Source organism: Falco naumanni, chromosome 2 (assembly GCF_017639655.2).
Source record: "Falco naumanni isolate bFalNau1 chromosome 2, bFalNau1.pat, whole genome shotgun sequence".
Taxonomy (NCBI): Eukaryota; Metazoa; Chordata; class Aves; order Falconiformes; family Falconidae; genus Falco; species Falco naumanni.
In genome coordinates, this window is record NC_054055.1 from 31,722,759 (window position 1) to 31,746,255 (window position 23,497).

Genomic DNA, 23,497 nt, shown 5'->3' on the forward strand with positions numbered 1-23,497 from the left:
TTTCCTCCCTCCCTTGGCCCCCTTTTTCTTTATTTAGCAGACCCATTTGCTAGTATTTCTCATTCTAAGCACACCAGAAGGCTGTAGTCTCTGATATGTTATTTTGATCTGGTAGATGACAGAAAGCTCATTCCTAAAGCTCGCTCTGCCAAAATGTCCTTTGGAAGTTGTTACATCAAATTGTCATGTCACCTGCATTCTCAGATTTCTGATATGTTTCTCTTTGTGAAGATACCCTGTGATACCCGCAGTGCTGTGAAGCTGCGTGATTGTCTTTGCTGATGAGCTTAATAATTGAATAGCCATTCAATATAAGAGTGTTTACTGAGAAATTACTGAGCTGCCTTGCTGGGCTTTTCTGGTGCTTCTTGTATCACCATCAGTATATTTTTACACCCTCCATTTGATGGTGTCTGTGGACTGAGACTCTCATTCCTCATCATCACCTCTTCCATGATTTGATAAGATGACTTATTCCTGTGTCGCAGTGACTGGCTTTGCAGTGCCTTTCTGCAGCTGAGCTCTACAGGTTTTAGATCCTGAAACATGGTTTCCTACACTACCATCACTCTCTTAATGCAGATGACTTTACGCCTTACCCCAAAGTCTTAGCTGGAGTGTATTGATATACAGTGAAGCTGATCATCTATTTCAAAAGTAGTAAGAAGAGCTTGCTGTGCTTAATTCCTGGGGTTTGAGATCTTTATTCATCACTAGTAGTCTCAGTCTGACCCTTGCTTCGCCTTCTGGATTTTAAAAAAAACAACCCACCTGTTAGAAAGTTTCAGCGGAGAACTATTAAGTGTCACCGTAACAGCTAGGCCCATCAGTTCATACAGGAGATATCTGCTCATTGTTTGTACCGTGCGACTACAATGAGCTTCTCTCACTATCTCTGCAAGCCATGTTGAAGGAGTTTCTGCTGGTGATGAGTTGTTTTTTACAGCTCACTGGAAGAAAGCTTTTGTGCTGCTGTCAGGCAAAAGCAGATACATCCTTCAGCCTCATCAGTCTGTTAAATATGAAAAAGTATGTGCTAATCTAGTAAATGAAATGACATCAAGCAAGTAAACAATCAGGAATTACATTTATTTTCATCTCAAATATTTTAATTAATCAATTTGTAAGTATGATGGCAATTTCTTCCTTCCAGTGCATTGCATTAAGGAGGGGTTGCATGTACTGTCCCACTGTTGGAGGACAGGCTGTCACTGAGGGACAGAGGCATCTGCTGCACATCAGCTCAGCTGCAGCTTGGTGCTCCAATGGGATGTAAACCTGGGAGCTCTGACTCTCTGGACTTTGCATTGAGTCTGCTGGTGTTCTGTTCTCTGCAGCTGCTGCGCTTCACCTCTGTGAGAGAGGCATTCAACTCCTTGACCCAACTTCTGGTAGTTTGGTTCTGTCTCCAAAGGAAGCAAAGGCCTCAGCCATAACTGGGCCAAAAAATTATGCAGATTCAACCTGTTCTCTGAAAACCTGTGCAGGAACAGGGTGACATGGTGAACATCGATGCATATGGGCTTGGAAACTGAAACACCAACCGTATGATTAATGCATGAATAGCAGGTGATTCTTCCAAGACTCATTTATCAAGGAACAAAGAAAGCTGTGAGTACAAGGAGTCTCATATTTACCTTTTCCATTAGATGCAATTTGACTGCAAGCCAAGCACTTTATTCCATAAATATGACAGCCCAGGTAACCCTTCTCTGAGCTCTCCCTGCTTAGCAGCTATGATCTCCCCTTGAGCACAGACACCTCTCAAGGTTACTCCTCAAGGCTGAGAAACCCCTTACCAACTGCAGATCATTGGTAAGTGACTGATACCACACGTAACCTTGTATTATAGTGCACTAGGCTTTGTACTGGTAACTTTGAATCATTGCTATATCCTCTACAGTAAGTAATACAGTGAACCTTGACATTGAACTTGCAGGTCTCGCTTTTATAACATCTTAGTTCAATAAAACCGCTTCCGCTGATACCTTTGGCAGCGGTAATTTAAGCGATCTAATTCCCCCCTCTGTGGCAACCTCAGACATGCCTACTTCCCTGTGAATCTGTCCATGTGCATAGTTTGTATCTCTGTTGAAAACAGTAGAAGGTAGACATTGCTATATTGTGAGGATGCCTTTATTTAGACACAGTAAGGACCTGGTGTTGCTCTGGCATCAGAAAGGCAATCAGGTTTGGGTCACGCTAAGGTTGTGAAAGACTGTGGGGAGAGAGGCTAATCCTGCATTCATGCCCATGCAGTGGTCATCTGGAGTAGCTGCTGCCTTAGATGTCCAGAATTTATATATTCAGTAGCTAGTAACGATCCATTGTTTCACCGAGCCATATTAACTGGCTGCATTTTATACCCATGTTATGCATTTAACCTGCAGTGCTGTCAAATGTTCCTTCAGATACTTGCATGTGCGTACACATGCCTTTACATATATGACAGGAACAAAGAATTTATTGAGGCATTGCTACTGTGCATTGAATCTATGACGTTAATTAAATCAAATCAACTTTTTAATTGCAAACAAACACTCAGTGGTGTCCTAGACATCAAAATGTCAAGACAGGGGTTTACGTTACAAGCTAGGGCTTGGGAAGAGATAAAAACACACCTTTTAGAAGTTGCTGGCATAGATAGCAAACATTTTCTATGTGTTTAAAATCTTTAAGAAACTTTGTATAACTGATACAGGCAACAACCTGGATATCACACAAACAAAACCTGTATAAATGAACTTGTAACAGACAGCAGAGTGCTTGCTTTATAAAGCAGTGTACTGAAGTACACGCAGTGGAAACGTAAGCATTTAGAGCACGTGGTGACAAGAGTGATTTGTGGCAGCTGAGATGCTGTGCAGGGAAACCTGCCCTGAGCAGGAGCCCCTCTGAGACCCCAGCCCTGAAGATGTTACTGTGGGAAGGTGATGGGGTTTCAGCCGATCTCACAGGGGACAAGTCAGGGCCTGTAGGCTATGCCTAGATTGCAGCATAAAAGCAGCCTTTCAGGTGGCTGTAAGAAGAGTGTTTTACTGTTTTTGCAGCTTCCATCTATATAGCTGGGCGATGGCCTTTGCAGGTAGCTGTGGTGAGGGTACTGGCATGGTGGTTGTTGCTAGACACATGGGATCCCAGGTCCTGTGTAAGCCATGCCTGCTATAGGCTTTTAATATAGTGTCTGTCTGTAATGCATCACAGGGCTTGGACATCTTCCTGGCTGCTCCTCTACCAGATGTCACCCAGCCTGGTTTCCATGTTTTCACCTGGCTGCAAGTGGAGACTGAGGATGGTAACACTGAGGTTGAGGTGAGAGTTTCAGGTCCGAGGGCTCAGCTCCTGAAGGCGCTTCTTGGCCTGTGGTATTTCAGCTTCTGAAATAGCTGCTTCACCAGGAGAAGGTGAGGCACTTCTCTTGGGGCTTGTCCCGCTGGGCAAGCTTGAGGGAGGGTAAAAAGGAGGGAGATGAATCAGAGACCTCCTCCAAAAGCTTGGGCTGTAAGTCTCTATCAGACTCTTTCGTGCTTGCTCCCTTTTTCATTGCTTTGAAAAGCAGCCAGGTTAGGAACCATGTAAAAGTCAGTTTGACAGCCACAAGGACAGTATCTGTCAACTCCAGAACATGGAGCCAGCAGAAATGGCTGTGCAAACCCTCCACCTCTCTCCTGCTGTAGAAACCATAGGCCCTTGTCCTCCCTCCCTTGTGAGGGGAGAGTTCAGCATCCTGCCGTGCTGGTGGCACGCGGCACTGTGGATATCTGGGTTATGAACAGCTCTTTCCACACCGGTCACAGAAGGCAGTTAGTGGTGCCTCTTCCTCCTAACAGGGCCAGGTTTGTGCTGACAGCCTGGAAGTGATTGCTTCTGCAGTTACGTACAGATACTTGGGGCACTTGCCTGGTTATACTTTCTAGTAAACAACAAGCACTAAGGCACAGCAGACACGTTTTGTGAGGTGGTGAGCATCCCTTGGCAGTGTTAGGGTTCCTGCCAAATGGTGCCGAGCACTAGCGGGGTCCTTTGGGTGCTCAGCAACCCCTCCAAATTTGCTCTGCTGGCTTCAACTTGAGTGTAAGTCTTGGGCACACCCATACCACCGTGCCCTGTGGGTCTGACGCAAATTCATTCACAATCTAACTCACTTGAGCTCAGGCATGAGATTTTGTTCCTGTCATTCGTGTGATAAAGCTCACAATTCTGTTGTGCAAATATCCCAGAGGCTGCCCAGCACAAAACCAGCACCCTGTCTGCAAGCCAACAGAGAAAATTTCTTCTAAGGTTGTCTTTTTGGACTTCAGTTGTAATGCAGTGATGTGTACTGTCAAACAGTCAGACTTGGATTTTTCTCCCATTCTGTAACAGAGATAACCCGTCAATTTTTCTTATTGTTATGTGTTTCCTTTGACAGGCCTTTGGGTTTCAGTGATGAGGAGGCAAGAATTCAATTTTGTTTCGCTATCTGGGAATAAATGCAGTATTTCCTAGATCCCAGACCAAAATGAAATACATTTGACGCTTCCACGTGGAAAGGTGTCCTGGAGACAGATTGCTCCTTGCATACACATGCACTTTACAAAGCAAGAAGTGCCTGAAAAGAAGGAAACAAAATGAAAATGAAGACTAGCTATCACAAATTCCTGACAAGAGCTGTTGTTTCTCACCAGCAGCTGTGAAACGGACTCTGGGGACCAAATCAGTAAACGGAGAGAAAGTATGTAAGTGGGGAACAGAGCATATAAGAAAGAAATGGGGCTGGGCGGGTCTGTTCTGTGTGGTAGCGGGGGTTCTGCTCTGTGGGATCACCTCCTGCTGCTCTTCTGCGTTTTCCTGTACCATTCCCAGGCTTGTCTCAGCCAGGGTTGTTTTCAGGCAGTTCCGTCCATCCCTGCCTCCTTCCTGTTCCCAAGCTCTGCAGGAGGGATCTCCCTTCACAACAAGCAGCATGGGAAGGAGCAAACATTACTGTGTTTTGTCTGTCCCTTCTGCGCCTTTATGGTAACTTCCCGAAGGCGGGGAAGATGGGTCACCACTCTGCATGGGAGCAGCTTGTCTTATCGCAACTCCCTTAGCCCAGCTTCTCGGTGCGAGGACTGGGTCTGAGGGCGTGGATCCTGCAGACCTGCCCTACTGCAGTAACTGTTGGACAGGGATCGCTCATTTCTGTCTAGGTGTGTGTTTTGTGATGGTCTCGCTGAAAGAAAGAGCCTGTGTAAGGCAAGGTGTGAAGGCTCCCTGCCTTCCCTGCTCTCCCTCAGCTGCCCCTCCATCCTCCTCAGCGGCTGAACGCACCAAGCCTGCCCTCCTGCCCTGCCCTGGCCGGGTCGGTCCCTCTGGCTAGGGTCAGCACACAGGCTTGCTCCCCGGGAGCGGGGGGTAGCTGGGTGAGACGATTCCCTTGCACAGGTACAGCTGGTTCAGGTCAGTCCAGCAGGTTCTGCTGAAGCCTGTTGAAATGAAGCACTGTGAAAAGGTAATGACTACAAGCCTTCAAATAACTTCCAGGGCTTGGAATGCTGCCTGGCTTGGTGTCAGCAGAATTGAACCCCTGGATTAAGAAAATGTTCCCTATGCTGTGCTCAGCTGCTGCAGGAGATGGGGAAACTCAGCTTCTCTCCAGATTCCTCTTCTGGGGTTGCGGACAGCCTCTACTTCCACAGGGTCAAAACACAGCTTGCCTTTGGGGTATGTTTGCACAGCACAGACAAAGAGCAGACCTAAATTTAAATTAGGGAACAGATTTCCTTATTAAGATGGGCAAAATTTGTTGCATAGGAGCTACACGTTTGTTGGACCCTATGCTTCTCTTCACGATCAGTTTAGCTGCAGGCTGGTCCCTGCTGGTATCCTTGATTTATAGCAGCAGTGGAAGCCAGGCTGACTTTTTTGCTGCTTCCAGAGACTTCCTGGGGTTGTATTGCCACCTCTGCAGAGCACAGAAATGTTGCTGTGTCCTGGAGTGTATGAGTACCCCTGATACAACAGCAGGCAGCTACTGAGTCTTGTAGGGCTGTCATGGGCTCCATGACACTTGCTGAACAGGAACGTAAGTGTTTGTATTCATCTGATATCATAGCCGAGTGTCTGAGACTGCTGACATGGAGGTCACTTAGGACTTGCATCTGCTTTGGTGACTATAAGACCCCTTAGTGGCTGCTGCCTGGGAGGGCAGGGTGTGAGGGTGCCTGGATCCCACCATCCTTTGTGTTCTGCCTTGTTGCTTCTTGTCACATAGAATACCTTAAATGAGGCGGGGGAAAGTTACTTTTCTTTTTTGGCTTTTTATCTTCTTCTCTGGCCAGGGTAGCTGTCTTCTCTGATCCGGCAACTGCGCCACACTCCAGAGGGATCAGAGTGCCTTGCGCAGTGTCTGTACACTGGCGGTGGCTCTCCTTCCATTCCAGGTAAATACGCAGTCTCATCTGGCTTGTATTTCTGCCACTCCATACTGCTTTTGGTGACTGGCAGATGATGCCTTTCAGACTGGTTCCCTGTGCTGAAGTTGGGCCCTTCGTTGCTAGTGACAGTGGTATCTGGTGAAGCCCCAGGTTTAGGAGACTGTCATGTTACATTATATCTGATTTGTACCCAGCTCTGCCTTTGGTTTAGAGATTTTTCAGTAAGCATCATGAGTAAGGTGAGTTCTTAAGGAAAGGTTTGAAGGATGACTAGCTTTGAGGGCATTTAGGGGGAGATGTCTTCCCAACCATGCAAGCAGGCTGGGGTGCCCACACTCTAATCTGGGAACTCCTTCTGGCCCCCAGCAAATATGGATATGGACATTGTGGCATGCTTGGCAGCAGCATCAGCTTCTGAAGAGCAAAGAGATGACTGGCAAGGATGGAGTGAAAAAAATTTGCATCTGGGAGAAGGAATCCAGTGGAAGAGGGCAGACAGGAGGGTGAAATGATCTTAGGAAGGTGCTGGTAAAATGGTCTTTGTAGAAATTTTCTGCATGGACTGGATTCGTGCAAGAAGCATCCAGATGAAAGGAGACATCAAGAAGGAAGACAGCCTGAAAGAGCCTTGAACAAGTTTAAAGTTTGAGCTTTTCATGCCTTGTGCTTTTGCTTTTTTTTAATTTTATTTTCTTTTTACTTAGCATTTGCATTTTCAGTCCTCAGTTCCCATCGGTTTCGTTGTGGATTAAGCATGACTTACACCTCCACATCTGCCAGGGTGACCAGATTTCTTGGTTTAAATTTTCTTCACAGCACTTTAGGGGCTCAGTTCTTGCCCACTTAATTGAGGTGTATCTATTACCTTTTGACTCTCTCACAATCATATAAATAACCTATTGCATTTAAACTTGTCTGAGAAATTGGCTGAGAGCTTCTCACATTTTTGCTGTGCTCGGGCGATGTTTCATCGCTCTCCAAGGATTCCCCAGAGGGTCCATGGAGTCTCAGAGCATCTTTCCTAAAACTATGTTCTGCCCGGTTATTTCTTGATGTATCTCAAAGTACAATCATTGAAGAAGTGGTAACCCAGAGTCACAGGGTGTCCTATAGTCAAGGACAACTTTCCCTGTGAGGCCAGACAGCCCTTCTTTGAGGAAGTGAGGGAAGCCATGAGACCCTTGTCTGTCATTTGGGCTGGTGAGTTCAGCTGTGCTGGCTGGGAGGGAAAGGAGACTGAGGGCCTCTGAGCCTTGGGTACCTCAGGATGCTCCAGCTGGCTTCTCACAGCCTGAGAGCACGAGGTGAGACCTCCCCATGCAGCAGCCGGCAGCTGGGATGCTAAGATTCAGCCTCTGCTGGACATTAACCTTGTGGGTATGTCCCTCGCTGCACCCAGGGGATGTGCTGGGGCTTGAGGGTGGCTGTGGGGTGGGGCAAGGAGACCCACAGCTGGTTGTCCACTGGGGAGATCCTAGAGTGAGATCTGTTTAATTTCTTTTTCAGAAAGAAAAATGGGTCCAGCGAGTCAAAGTGAGTGACACCGAGAGTTAAACCCAACAGGTAATATTGAGGGAGGCAAATCTGCTCCCAGGAGGAGTCCTGAGTCTGTGCTCCTTAGTGCTCTGTGCTGAGACCTTCTGGTGACAGAAAAGGTGGAAACCCTTGCTTGAGACCATCTGAGTTGAAGGGACTTTGCATGCTGGCTCAGAGTTTGCTTTGAAGTGTTGTGGGGAAAGGGAAGACACTGAATTTCATCTCCTGGTGACAGCCAGTGTGGCTTCACTAAGGGCAAATTGTGCCTGACAGATCTGGTGGTTTTCTGTGATGGGGTTGCAGGGTTGATGGTAACCAAAGACAGGTGCAGACATACCACCAGTGATGCTCCTGTGAGTCACAGTCCCACTTCATTGATTCTGGTCCAGATTTATATCGCTATAGCCAGGAAGGTAACAGGTAAAATGCACAGGTGAAATGGCCCTCTGGAGAAACCGGTACTGCAGCTCCTTCTAGCTCTTTCTCACAACAAGGCTCCTTCCTAAATCATATAGTTTAAGTTTGTATTTAAAGTCCTTGGAGCGAAGGTAGTGAACTGGTTTTTGACTCTCAGTGCAGTAAGTCCTGGGTGCAGTCCAGCATGTTCAGTGATGGGGCTCGTTTGTGGTGAGATCGTTAACTTGGTGTATTATTTGTAAGTGCAGTACATAACGTAACGCAGTGGAGACATACCGCTAACATTTACCAGACACTGTGGGTCTATCACGAGGAAGTGATCAGGATTATCTAAACTCTTACAGATACAGGGGATTGGTTGCTAGTATATAAATAAGAGAACTTACTTGATTGTGTGGGTCAGACCAAAAGGATTAAGCCCAGAGGCTGCTGCACAGAGGATGCCCTTTCCCAAGGGAAGAGTCAGTGCCACTACCTGGGAAACTTCCCCTTTGTGATGACAAGACCAGGTACTAAAAACATATGCTCCCTTCTTACAAGGATGTTCCAGGTTGTGGGTGAGTTCTTTTGCATCCGTCTCCTTACAAGGCTGTGTTTTGTAAAATCTTGTTTATAAGAAAACCATTTTAAAATGCAAGGGCTGTCCGAGAGTTTTACCCATTACTGCACCTAAGAAGAGCAGCTACCTCAAACTCCCTCCTCTTTTGGGGTCCTTGATGTTATGATTTGTAGAAAATACCAGAAACTGCATAGAACACATGCAATCAATGACATGTCATAAACTGAAACCACAGTTTTACTGGCAATTTAATCCAGCTTTTCCTGCTGAGTTATCTTTCATGAGTTGCGCATCATTCTCACTGCTTTATGGTCCCTGCTTGCTCTGTTAACAAAAATACAAGTATTTCAAAATACAAGTGGTTACAAAATACCACATGCCCTGACACATTGTCCATCCTTTTGTGACTCTCCTGTGAAAAGCAAGTTCCCTTCCCTTGCAGAGAATGCTGGAGAAGTGTGGGGCGCAGTCTCAGAAGCTGGTTGCGTACTCATTTCTTGTGCTAGTGCTACTCTCTGTGCAGCCGCCAGTGTCTTTTGTTACCGTGAAAGCCCTTTCCACAGCTTGGTGTGGCAATGGCAGCTTGTGGGCTGCTGCCCTGTACTTCTTTGAAATGAGGTTGTAGAGGATAGGGTTGATGGATGCGCTCGGGTGGAAAAGCTGCAAGGCAAATATATTAAAAGTACTGGAAGAACAGCATCATCCTGGTGCTCTGGGTATTTATAAATATGATCCTGCCACTGTGGAAAGGCAACCAGCAAATTACAAAGGCCAGAACCACCACCACAGCTATAAGACAAAATAACACATGCGATAGTTAAGGAGTGAGTTAACTTTTCAACCATCCAGTAAACTAAATTTTACATGGCTGATTTTGCAGGTTCTTCTAACTGGTACAAATGTTACATAGAAATAATGGCACTAAATTGTTGGAAAACCATGAAAACGGGAATAGCATGAAGTCTGATCGTTAGTCTTTGAATTAAAAGATAACTGCTAAAATCTTCAGCCAAACTGTGAGATGAGTTTTCTGAGAAAAATGTAAACAACTGACAGTGGTATCACATCCGTGGAATAGCATCAGGCACAACAAAGATTCCCCTCAGCAATGTCTGTAATGCTGTGCATGTGGTATGAAAATGAAAGAAGAAAAAGATGTGTTTTTATGGGAGCACACAGCAGCTCCATTCGCTACAGAGTTGTTCTTTAGCATACCTACGTTAATGAAAAAGACTAGTCTAAATGCTGAACGTGTCACCTGAGCTCCCACTGAATTAGCACTGCTGTAATGGGGTGGTTGCTAACGTAAAGCATTGCAGTGCTGTTGGTCTATTAATTTTTTTCCATTGAAGGTCTTACATGTATCCCCAGTCACTGCTGGAGACAGATAATTTGACTGGGCAATCTCCAGCCTGAGTCACTCCAGCTGTTCTTGTAGTCTGGTGCATTTTAGCACATACAAACAAATGCAAATACAAACACTCTTGCAATGGCAACATAGCAGAGGCAGATGAGAAACAATAAAATAAGCGTATTACTGTATCCATCTTTTAATTATTTTTATTTATAAATGCACATAAGTAAAACAAATGATCATTTATGGAGCATCCCTTAAAGTTTAAACAAAAGGGATATAGCCAAAGCAAGTTTATGCCTGAAATACATCATGTGCATAGAGCTGCTGGCTCTGTTAGGGGGAACTGGGCTGGTTCAGTGGATTCTGAGGGGACCGTAGATGGGTGTTTCTGTTGGAAGCCCTCCTGCCTACTCCAATACCCTCCTCAAATAAGTTAGCAAAATGTACTCTCCCAGGCTTATTAGTTTCTTCTCTTTGTGCTAGGCTATTTCCATTCAGCTGATTACATCCTTGGTAAAAGAAGTAGGAAAAACCCCAAATGACCAGGGCATTTTGTTTTATGCTTATTAATCAGTAGTTGGATTTCTTTTTTATTTCCTTTTTTCTTTCCTTTTTTTTTTTCTTCAGATCAGTGACTACAAACTTCAGTGCCCTGGGGCAGATGTAATCTAGCCTGACGCTAGGCTAGTGAATGTCGGAGTCAGAAAAATGAACTGAAACCGAACAGCATCCTACCTCAGCCAGAAGCACTTTGGTGTTACAGGATTTGTCTGCAAATGGCTCGGAAGGGTTGAGCTGCCGTTCCTCAGCCTGCTTGGGCAACCAGGGGGTTTAGCCCTAGGAGAGCTACATAAGACTGCTAAGGAAATAAACTTATTTTTCAGAAGCACAAATTTACTACCCAGAGGGTGTTGCTGCCCACTGGAAGAGACCACTGATATTACCCCGCTTTTTCTGAAGTTGCAGACTCCCTTGTACTCAGTTCTGCCCGGCAAAATTCAGGAAAAGGGCATTTCTACAGAAGGCAGTCGTGCTGCTGGCTGCGCAGTGCTGCACCAGGGGACGTCTCAGCTGTGAGAGTGAAATCCCGGCCACAGCAGTGCCAGGGAGCACCGGAGGGCTCGGTGGTGTGGCTGCGATAGTCCCCTTGTGCTACCCCTACCCCAGCCGGGAGCTGCGGGCACTTCAGCGCCGGTCCTGGCCCCAGCCGTGGCTCCCCAGCCCTGCTCCTGGCCCCAGCCACGGCTTGAGGGGGGATGGAGGAGGGACTCACCCACGACCTTGACCATCTGGCGGTGCCCCTTCTTCCGGAGGACGCTGCAGGTGGGTGTTCCTCTGCCACAGCTCCAGGCTGATGAAGCTGTACATGTTGAGACAGATCATGGCCAGGATGAAGTAGGAGGTGGTGACCCAAACGTGGTGGCCAGCAGGCCTGACTCCAGGGCCTGCAGGGTGGGCTTGCACTCGCAGCTGAAGTTGTTGTCAGGCTGCTCCATGCTGACCGGGAAGGGTCTGGCGGAGAGAAGGTGGAAGGCCCAGAGGGTGCTGATGGCAGCCTTCACCTGGCGCTTGGTGACAACCACACTGGCCTTGAGGGGGAGGCAGGGAGCTGTCCCCGGTGAGGTGACGTGGAGGGCAGTGCAGCAGGTGCAGCCCTCGCTGAGGCAGTGGGAGGCACAGGTCAAAGGGCAGCAGCAGGAGGATGAGGAGGTCTGAGGCAGCCACGCCGCCCAGGCACAGGTTGGTGGTGGCCTTCATGTAGCAGTAGCTGCAGCTGACCAGCACCGTCAGGACGCTGCCCACCACGCTGACTGCACAGCGCCAGGCAGGCGGCTGTGACAGGGACAAGTGCCCACAGCGGCGGTGCCAGGCACAGCCGCTCACTGCAGGGCAGCAGTGGCCACAGCTCGCCCCCGCTGCCACCCTGGGTGGTGCCAGGGGACATGGCCACCTCAGCCCCTGCAGCTGCCAGGCGGGACACACCCCACCGGGCAGTGCTGCTGCCCCATCCCCATCCTCCCCCGAGGGGACAGCAGGGGTGGCTGTGCCCCACCTGGGCCACCAAGCCCACCCTGTGCCCCACAGGGTCCCCGCCACCAGCACCGCCGTGGCAAGGGAAGAGCTGTTTTGTCTGAGGCTCGTTACTTACAAACTTGGCTGCTGTTGACGAAGTGTTGGTGCGGCACGCAGACAGGACGGACTGACCACCACAAAAAAGAATGATACTTTTATTTTCCACAGATTTTTAAAGATACTTTTGCTACATAGTTTATGTATTTTCTATCAGACTATACAGGTTCGTCTTCATGGAGTCCGACGTTGTACAATTGTAAAGTGATATGTTTGGTAGTGTATCTATAACGTTTTAAAAAGTTTAGAGTTTTTCTTTTTTTAATTTGTTTTTGGAATGTACAGTATATGAGGTAAAATTAAGATTACATTAAAAACTGTCTTCAATGCAGTAATATGCACTGAGGCTCAAATGGCAAATACACTATTAAATGACTATCAAAAATAGGAGCTCATTTGAATTTTACTATGAAAAACATAAGTCACTGCAGATTAACTGTAGTAACAAATCTTACCGTTTTAGACATTCAACCGTAAGAAATCTCTGGGCTGTTACACGCAACCTCATTTGCACTGCCAAACATGGCACTTTTAAGAAGGTTCTAGAAAACATCAGTTATCGCGGTATCCTGCGGGAAGGTATCAGCCTATACGTACAAATGACAAATTCAAAATAAAATGTAAACATACAGTACATTTTAAAGACAGATCGTTCTTACCACGTGGAGGCCAAGTTCTTTGCAATTTCTTTTTTTTTTTTTTAAAAAAAACCCAAACAAAACTCGGCAACGTTATTCTACAGCACAGATCATTGGACGTATAAACAAGTACGATACATGCCCGTTCTAATATAAGAGAAATTCTTCAGAGATCTTCAAAGCACAAGACAGAGGTTCCTTTTTTTATTATTATTAAGACTGACAGAAGTGTTTAATACCATTAAAAATGCTAAACTGAACACAACTAGAAGTCATTAATGATCCACTATCTTGTAACTCAAATAAATTAAAAATAGCTAATTACAAAGTGTATAACAAATAACATAAGTGTGATGAGACAAGGATTTTTTTTTTTTTTTTTAAAGATAGTTTCACTACAAGCTTTGTGTCACTGGCAATCGTTGACATCCAGCAAGATGTTCAATGGGATACTTGAAAAATTCAGTCTGGTCATTCAATAACTCACAAATGCAAGCTCACAAAACATTGATGAGTTATGCAATTGCAAAGTGCTCTAATGCAACATTAACCACATGCAATCAACAATTTGGTACAGTATCCAAAGAGACATTACATTAAACATTAGGATCTCAAGAAAAAAGCAGCTTTAAGTTTTCTGGTGCAAATTACTACACTTCGTCTTTGATTTGGTGCCCCAAAGAAAGAAAGACAGAAAAACGAAAAAAAGGCAGTGCTTGATTCTGGTGGATATGGCAAGTGAATGTTGGGGAAACAACAAAAATTCAGTCATGAATTTTATCTCAAAAACCTATTAACTAGCCAAAATCAGGGGGCACAGACATCTGTATAAACTGCATCCAATGAAAGGTCAAGTTCGGAAATGTGTTTTTTCAATGTAAATAATAAGTCTAAGAAGTTCTGTCATACTCTCCCCTTCTATGTTCGTTAAGAAGTGAAAGAGGCCATTTTTCTAAGTAAACATCAAATCCTGGGGGTAAGATAAACCACTTGTGCCATCCCCTTGCAGTCTTTCGAAAACATCTACTTGCAGTGAAGAACTCCACATTTATCAGATAAGAAGCTTCCTTCATGCATACTCTTCCATCCAGTTTATTATTTGCTGCCTGAGAAAAGCCCCTTCTGTTTTTCAGCATAGATCCTGCTTCCCAAATAATTAAGACAAATGAGGAGGTAGAAATACAGCGCTAAATTGCTTTCACAGCATCAGATTAATATTGTATACAGCACAAGTTTGTTAGTGTAAGTTTTAAATGCGATCTACACATTCTTCCCTGTTATGGTAGCAACCCTTAAAAGCATGGGCCAGGAAACCATTTTTACACTCGTATTTACTGGTCAAACCCTTTTCAGGAAACATTGCTTGCCTGCCCCATATAGAGTTTGTACTGCAAGAAGGCATATTAAAGAAAAGATTGTATCTCTGTGGCTTGCGTTCTAGTAACACGTGCCAGCCTATACCTACCAGTAAGCATTTTCAAGTGGCTGAAAAGGTCTGCATCAGTCCCAATGCCGGTGCTAAATGCCTGTTTTTCGTAAAAGCAAGAGAACAGAATTACTTTTAGATTATGGGAAAGTAAAATGTAATGGGCAGCATTCTAAAATAAATCTCTTTTCTTCACTTTATTACAAAGTACTGAATGATAACAGCAATCAGAATGGAAAAGATAGCAAAAAGTGCAAGGATGACAGCAGCACACACTTGGTCGCTCTGCGACCACTGTGTCCTTGTGGTTTGCACAGTGTCCTTGTTGGTGCTTGCCGGCGGTTCAGTCCTCTGAGAGATGAATAGCACTGGTGCACTGTAGGGGCCTACCAGGTCCTGATGGCCGACTGGCTCTTGGCACTGTCGAATGGCACATGCGCGGAAACGGTATTCACAGTTCAGCTGGAGGCCTGTGTAGCGGAACGACCAGTCCGGACCCTTATAAATCTGGCAATAAAGGGGAGGCAGGGGAGGAGAAGGAAAAAAAAAAAAAAAAAAAAAAAAGAGAGAGACATTCAGTACAAATGTCCTACATACACATATGTATCTCAGTACGGTTCTGTTTATGGTGAAGGTAACTGTAAAAAGGACGACTCCTCACCAGTGTTCTCACTCATGCAATGAGAAGTGGACAAAGAGCTCACAAACTCAATTTAAATGCCAGATAAAGTCTCCAGTTCTTCTGGTGAAACACAGGAAAGAACTACTGCAGGAGCGGGCTGGAAACTAGGACCCTGCATGGCAGTCAGCTGAGGGGAATGTGCCCGAGCTTGTCTAGACAACAATTAACATGATGAGACATGTGTACAGAGCACAGGGGGGTGGGAGACGGATGGCGCCAAGGATGGCACCAAGGAAAGGTAACACCTTGCTGTTAATTGATGGCAGTTAACCACCAACCAGGGATTGCCTAGTATGCAGTGCTTAGCTTCAAGAACCAATCTGTTTAAAACGCGCAGCTTCTGAAAGTGTATATAAACTCGTGCTTCTGTACAATAAAGTGACATTTGCTTGCATCAAGCTGCGTCCCGTCTCTTCATTCGCCGCAAACTACAAGTGCTTTTATGGCATAACGAGTACACACCAAATAACCTCTGTCAGAAGCCCGAGTGTTGAGGTGTTTTAGTGACCACTTAACGATGTGACTACTACACCATGGGATGTAACGTACAATATCGTTATCACAGAATTTTAGGTAATCAGCTCTGTATCGAGCTACTCCATTAAGTCTAATCCATTCCAACACACTCTGTTGTAGTTAAGATACTGTGTGTTTTAAATACTATAATTTATCCCAATAAACACTGTATCAGGAAAGCCACAAGTCCTCTCTGTGAGTCTTAATTTCATCAGATCCGAAGACACAGATGACTTCTTAGGGTGCTCTCCAAGGGTCTCTCTGCTGGCTGGTTGAGTTCAAAACTCTTCAGCATGGAGTGCCGAATTCGGTGAAATCTAAATGCTGGTTTCTCAAATTAATTAATTTGCAGCTACATAAAGGTCCTGTAAGAGCCAACAAAATCCCATGCAGGTGCAATTTCCTGTTTATAGGTATACCAATAGGTACTGAGCTATTAGGTGGGTAGCAAAATACAATTTGATTTCTCTCTTTAAACCACTTCACCTATTCTCCTGACACCCCATTATCTGGATTCGCTTTATTTGATTGGTAGCAGGATACAGAAATCCCACATCGTGCAGAAGCGTTCCCTATGGTTATCATACTGTTAGAGTGCATTTCACAAATGCAAGCTACCAACTGCTACAATGAAAGAGGCAGGAAATCGCTTCCAGTTCTGTTGTTTGACGAGCTCTTGCTGTGCTTGTGGCTACTCATAAGACCTAGAAAGTCCTCTGGCAGCCAGACAGCTGAGCTTTGCTGGAATCTACAACTCGGAGACTTTTCTTTCTCTCAATAAAGTTTTCCCACACTGACACAGGGCAAATCCTCACAAGCGTAGCCTCCTCAAAATTCTGCTAATTTGTATCATGCATTTGGTCGCCATCAAACAGGCCACAGACAAACATCCTACTGTAGCTACAGCTACTCCAGCTGGCATGGGTTGCTGCCCTCAGCTGCTTGTCCCCAGTGCCTTGCTGGAAGTTGCCTTCCCCTCAAATCTGTTTGCTGGGGTATTTATACGGTTGCTTACTAACATCTTCGAGAACGTATATAGCTGATGTATATAGCTCAACAGCAGGTTACTAACTTACTTTGTCTGAAGCACGAAGGGACCAATGACATGAGCAACTTGGCTGACTGATCAGGGAGAAGGAGGAGAGTGAAGTTTTGCAACGGAAATGGTAGTAAACAGCTTCGAGCGGACTTCCAGGCAGTTTACCTTTTGTCCACATCAGAGAAAATTGTCACCATTATGTCTAAGTATCTTAGACCATTCCCATGGTGTTTACTTCTTGACTGTTACAATTTTAATTTTTGCAAACTACTCTTCTCATTTTATTTCAATTTACTGTGCTGAACTGCTCTGGAGACGCAAAAGACACCTCAGCCTACTTTGTTTTTTCCAGGCTTAAAGTGTAACCTTTATTTTCTTGTCCAGCTCATTTAGCAATGCACATTGGTAATCAAAGTGTGATTTGACTCCATATCTAGAAGCAATGCTTGACCATGCCCTACTTATATATTTAATGTTGCATTTACAATTTTCAAGTTACAATTAAAGAATGTTCACATAGCAAGGTAATGAACACCTTGGATTATGGTTCACCTTTCACTGAAAAATTTAGCAAATGGACATAATAAACACAGCACTACACTGAAAGTTTGAATTATGAAACTATTAAGGCCTATAATCTACGAAAGCATAGGCAAAACTTATTTAATATTGACCTACAATAAAATTATAATATACCAGAATTAATTGTGTTTCCTTTCTGGAAGGAAACCTGCTTACTTAATAGTGTGAAACAGAGCTTCCAAGGGGCTAATTTCATGTCAATTACCAGACTGTTTATAGGGAAGCAAAATTAGCACTGCACATCCTCTTATAAATGCACACTAATTTGTAGCTTGGCGTTTAGATAATCAAACCTGAAATTAAAACACACTCTCAACTGCTCACCTCTTGTTAAACTGAAATGGTCCTATGGTAAAAAACTAATTGCTGAATTACATTTATAAAGTTTCTCTACACCTGAATGTCCACCTTGCATAAGTAGGAGGTCCTTCCTATCTGCAGTTCTCTGTGCAGGAGTATGACTTTGATAAAATCAAAGCTTTTACAATATTGTTCACTGTCATCAACCAGCTGAGTGCAAAGAGAATCCTTTGTTCTTTTCCTTGCAAGTCTCAATTCTGTACCATTGGGTGGATGTTTCCTTTTTGCCAGTTCTTCCCATTAGTGGACAATTTCCTCACCACTTGAGGGATCAAGCTGTATCTAGTAAAGGTCACTGTAAGCCAGAGAGGCTGCAACTTACTGCAGTAAGTATTTATATTAAATAAATCTCTTTTCTCTATGACAATGATTTTAGGAGATAATACCTTATATTATTTAGTAAAAAAAGTTAGCATGCTGAAACACAATAATCTTTAATCTAAACTAGCTACCACAAATAACTAATCAAAGAAAAATACAGTAACTTAAACACATCATACCTGTTTGAATTCTGAGTCTTTTCCCACCATGACCTGAAGACAGTAGATAACCGGATCACCCTTCATGGGCTGCAGAACCTCCCATGTGATTTCACAAGTGTGATCGTTTATTCTCTCTATCCTTGGTGCTGAAGGCAGAAAACACAGAAGTGACAGCTAGCTCAGCCTTCCCCATCACTTCATGCTATATTCTAACAACTTGTAGAATTCCGTATTCTTTCTGCTATTTTGTCTCAGAGAAACAAAAGATTCAGATTCAAATGTGTTCTTCCTACAAAATTTTCTGGAACAACAACAAATTCACATAGATCTCTATTGCTAGTTTAGGTATCATCCAAGAGAAAGCAAGTAAAATTTGGTGACTGCAAGTGTATACTGCATGCCCGCCCACCCCCACCCCCCAAAAAAACCCAAACCCAAAACCACCAACCACAAAACAAACCAACAACAAAAAGCTGCTATGTTTAAGATTATTCTAAACATGCTAGGGAGAATTTTCACCTCAAATTACCGTAATAGCCTGGTCACTCTCTCCTGGTAAGCAAGGATTCAAAGTACAAACCTTCTTATAACAAAGAATGAATCAACTCCAAGCCTCTCATTTTTGGAGCGAATATTTTAGGCTTTAGGCAATTACATGAAAGGAGCATTCCCTTACTGTCCCTACCTGCACTTGGAAAAGGGGTTAGCATTCTAAATACCCCAAGTACAACACAATACCAAAACCAACCAGGCATCCCCCCACCCTCCAAAAGAAAGAAGCAGCACCTTTACCTTTCAGGGCAGCTGGAACAGATTTGGGAGTAGTGAAAACATATTCTTGAGAAAGGGGACCTTCACCAGCTTCATTACATGCCTGAATACAAAATTTGTATGACGTAGATTCACTCAGCCTTTGTACTTTGTATGTGTGACACGGTCCTCTGTATAAGGATACAAACCTGAAAATGGAAAGAGTAGCTTATTTTAAACACAGAAAAGGACTTCCAAAGTAGCTACAGAATTGTCTTGCAATCTATTCCCATAATTTCCCAGAATCTAAGGAGAAGTCCAGAAATACTTATTTCAGAGTTAAAACAATGTTCTGGCATTATTATAAAACAATAAACTCACTTTCCAGCACCGAATTTTTATTTCCTATGTCATCTCCTTTACACAGAGTGCTACGGATTGTGTCTTGGCAAAAATGATCCTAAACATTTTCAGAAACCCTTCAGTGCTTGGAACAGAAATGGGAAAGGACAGCAGCCCTGTCTCTCAATGAGCTGCGTACACTGCTTTTTTGTGTGTGCTATGTACTCCTCCAACACCTTTAGCTTTTCAAAATCAGGTAACTAGGTTTTAGCTTTTTGCTCTTTGCAACACTACACCTAAGAAAGGGTCATGATCCAACTGCTCTTGTTCATCCTTGTCAGAGATGGGTGACTGATGAAGCTCATTCAGATCTGCACAGGAGGCCAGAGTCACAGTTGTAGCACAATCCAAGTCCCATTCTGAGAGCTTTGTAGACCGGCCACTTTCCTTCATGTTACAACTCTTACGAAGACTGATCTTGGCAGCTCTCATTTCATTTTCAGTTTTGGTATCCCCAGGACACAGCACAAGTTTTATCTCTTTCTGCAGGGGTTATCATCTACTTCAGCTTTTTCTTTTCTTTTAAATTTAATACAGGTACCTGCACATGTCCTAGTCTTTGGTAATGGCAATTAATTTCTTTCCAGTTAAGAGCCTAATTTCTTTTTCTCCTTACAGCAGAGCAATTTCACCTAGCAGATCTATTTTGTCTCACTGTCAAGCTAAAGCTAGTCAAGAGATTTAGACATGAGACACAGTGTAGCAGTACTGTTCATTTTACCATTTAGGCAAAGGTATTTGCTGTACCATCTCAACTTACATTCTGATTTAACATGAGAGAAGGGATCCCTTAAAGTAATAAAGTATACTATGTGAGTTTTGTTTTCCACTAAAAATAATTGCGTATAAAGACAACAGAGAGTAAAGAATTCACCCCTTCCAATATTAAGTATGTAAAATCCACGAGACCGATTAGACGAGACTTGGACAAAATACTTAACCAAATGCAGAACAGAGAAAAGTGTGCTGGTACAGAACAATTCATTGAACTCTTCATATTGAACTATAAATAAAAAATTATGAAGTTTTTAATCTTGTACTTCCCAGCACAGATCTCTAGAGCTCTTCTTGCCTTGCTAGACGAGATGACCTCCTGTATCTGTTGCAAATTCAGCAAAACATATGGAATTTTGCCCTTTGCTGCCATCTCCCAAGCATCAGACCAGAGCGATACAGGGCAGATTAAAGCGATGCCAAACCAACCTTCCGTTCTTATCCTCCATTTGAAGGTGGTACTGAATGGAGTCAGTTAACGCTTTTGCAGTTCCCTCTCCCCACTTCAGCTTGAGAGTCTGAGAACTGTATGCAGCACATTCCAGGCGAGGTGGATCCGGGGGGAGAGGCTTTGTTTTCAGTTTTATGGTGTGGCTGAAAGGACCCGCTCCGAGACTGTTTAGGGCTTGAATTCGTACTCTAGTTGGGGGCGGCAGCAATAGAGAGGGAGAGAAAATTAACTTGAAATTATTCATTCTAAAAAACAACTGATCATTTCCACCATTTACATGCAAGAGATTAATGGTACCAAATAGATGGTACTTTCTACAATGAAGGTTTTTATCAGCATTATGCTTTGATAGACTGTCATGAATATGCAGGAGTATCATTTTCTGTGCCACGTTTTAAGGAGCTGGATCAATTCAAAATAAAAATATGTTAGCAATTTGCATCATTCACATTAGTGAAAAGATGCAAAAACTCTATCAGCTACTTCAAGAGTGGACCATCTTCCTGACCCTGCAGGCCTTGTACCAAAATTTTTGATAAGACACATTGGAGAGATGAGGGAAGGTAAAACCCCCCCCCCCATATCCAAAAGAGGTGAATCGGTATCTTTGGCTATCACAGCAGGTGAGTTCAAGGATGACTACAGGAAAGTTTTACAGGCTTTTTGGAAAAGATCCAATTCATGTGAAAATAAAGTGACGGTGCCCAGCCACCTCTCCTGCTGTTTTCACTGGTAACACATCTCTGGGTGCCTGCAAACACAAGCCATCTTGGGTCTGTTTGGAAAGGGAGAGGGGGAAACTAGAAGAAGTCAAAGGGCAAATGGCTTAGGGTCTGTAGAACTTGAAATTCAGGGATAATTTTTTTTTTTTATACTCCATGGAAAAGAATGCTGGAATTAGGTTTACAAGTAAGAATTAAAAGAAGTAGCCAAGAAATCTATTTCTAAAAAGAAAAAAAGCAGAAACGAGAGAAATCTAAGACTCTTCACGTATCTCACATGTAGCCATAGGATGCCAAATGTGCCAAATCTCATTTTGCAGACTAACATTTTGTCTAAAGTAGTGTGTGCAGGCTTATGAATAAATATTTCTCCTTCGCTACTGTAATACTGAATGTTACGTTACCTTATTATAGAACAGAACTAAGGTTAATAATTGCAATTTTTTATTTGCATGAAGAGTCGACAGTGTATCCTATAAAAGCACTTTTGTGGGTAGAAATACTGAAGTATCTGCAATAGCAGCTTCTCTTTTTTCAGTTTGTTGACACAGAGAGCAATGGCTCTTCAAACTGCTGGCATTATTGTTAAATACTTGTAAGACACAGAAACACTGTAGTCTTACATACAGCATTAAAAAAGTAAAAATGCATCTTTAAGGATTCAGAAAAGTTCATAGCCAGATTATATCCTAACTATACTGAAATAAGCGTGGGCTTAAATTCTGACTTCAGTGGGACTGGCATTCTCCTCTAAGTTTTAAAACTGAGGACATGTTTTGGTAACAGGAATGTAGAGTACCCTCCAGTAGAATGATTGATTTTTACACTCATATTTTCCAATAACCATTAGGCCAAACTAAAGGGATGATTTCAGCAAATAGAATTCTTCAAAAAATGTAATAATGATTGATAGATTTTCAAACCACCACTCTTCATGCTGACTGTCATGCAAATACTTGCTACTTCTGCAGAAAAGGCATTGCAAGTTGTGATGAGCTGCCATTACATCAGACAATCCAGTCAAAGACTGGACATGGTCCTTCCTTGGATGGATTTTATCTTGTCAAACAGATTAGAGGTCATCTATCTATGAAGCAACCAGTCTAAAAAAGTTATGAATCTGAATCTGTAATCTGAATTCATTTAAACCGACACATTAATAAGACGGGCGCAACAATACAAAACTAACATAAACTGTTCTTGAAAGCAAATAAAACCAGCAGAGCTCATCTATTTATGATGATCATCATTACAAAACTTCCTTTTGCTCCATGCCCATGTACTAATGCTTCTCAGAGAGTAATGCAGAGAACAAAAAATACAAGGAAACAAAGACTCTGCTCTGGAGGAAGAAACAGTAGGCTGTCAAGTAGCTGTGCACGGCATACCTGTAGGTAGTATCCGGCTGTAAGCCATCTATAACATAGGTCAGAACCTTCCCAACAGTTATTGGCTGCTTATCTCCAAAATCTATGCTGTAGCCAAGGATTTCAGATCCATGGTCACAAGGTTTTTCCCAGCTTATAGCAAGGCATGTGGAAGGAGAATAGTGTGGACTTTCAACTTCATCTTCACTCAGTCCCCGAAGACAAGTCACAACTGCAGGTACAGAGGCTGGAGTCATACACGCCACTACTTCACTGAAAGGGCCCGCGCCTGCAACATTCACTGCCTGCAAATGCAAAGGAGACCATGTTTCCACAGCAGGGTCAATTCCCATTTCCCAATGTCACTAACAATAGTTTTACGCCGTACCTGAACCCTGCAATAGTATATAGTGGCAGGCGAAAGCCCTTTCATTTCACAGCTGAGCCCAGGCCCACAGTAAGAGATCTGCATGCATCCTTCCACACCACCCCACTCCAGTCGATACTCCGTGATGTCAGCTCCATTACTTACTGGAACCTTTAAAATGGATATAAACAGTTAGAAGTTAAATTCACTGACTGAAAAAAACAAACAAACAAACTGAACTCTCCACATATTTATTGTTTTTTTTCCCCACAGGAATGTTACTTTCCCACTTCTTTGCAGATTTTTGATTTAGTACAATACAAATAAATCAGAATGCACTACTGGCCTTGGGTCACCTATACTTTAAAAACACTATTTACTGTTGCAGAGACTACTCTATACAAAGTTAATTGTGATTTCAGTTGTTAAATACAGGAATCATTTAGCATATGGCATTTGGCTTAAGAGCCTGAACAGTCAATGGCAAGAGATGGTCTTCTTGACAGGGTGATTTAGGGTACTGGAGTTTTCACCGACTGGGT

General features: G+C 43.6%; 2 protein-coding genes and 1 long non-coding RNA gene across 8 annotated transcripts in view; 1 reads left to right on the top strand and 2 right to left on the bottom strand.

Moving 5' to 3' along the window:
• Positions 1–1,000: 1,000 nt before the first annotated feature.
• Positions 1,001–11,339, top strand: LOC121083445. Its single transcript, XR_005826371.1, has 3 exons — positions 1,001–4,714; positions 6,303–6,404; positions 10,895–11,339. It is a non-coding gene; the product is annotated as an uncharacterized LOC121083445 (long non-coding RNA).
• On the bottom strand, positions 6,422–12,378 carry MLNR (motilin receptor). The gene is given in 7 exon segments (XM_040583891.1): positions 6,422–9,591; positions 9,593–9,699; positions 11,541–11,587; positions 11,589–11,685; positions 11,688–11,944; positions 11,946–12,083; positions 12,085–12,378. Coding segments are annotated over 7 exon segments (984 nt in total). The 5' UTR covers positions 12,213–12,378; the 3' UTR covers positions 6,422–9,381.
• A 101-nt stretch (positions 12,379–12,479) lies between these two features.
• The window catches only part of FNDC3A (fibronectin type III domain containing 3A), a 127,031-nt gene continuing 116,013 nt past the window's right edge, over positions 12,480–23,497 (bottom strand). For all 6 annotated transcript variants that reach the window (XM_040583836.1, XM_040583837.1, XM_040583834.1 and 3 more), the window contains 6 exons: positions 22,977–23,126; positions 22,610–22,893; positions 20,478–20,687; positions 18,915–19,081; positions 18,141–18,268; positions 12,480–14,968 (listed from right to left, as the gene is read on the bottom strand). In XM_040583836.1, coding sequence (XP_040439770.1) covers positions 14,654–14,968; positions 18,141–18,268; positions 18,915–19,081; positions 20,478–20,687; positions 22,610–22,893; positions 22,977–23,126 — 1,254 coding nt within the window. In that variant the 3' untranslated portion in view covers positions 12,480–14,653. The remainder of the gene's footprint in view (positions 14,969–18,140; positions 18,269–18,914; positions 19,082–20,477; positions 20,688–22,609; positions 22,894–22,976; positions 23,127–23,497) is intronic.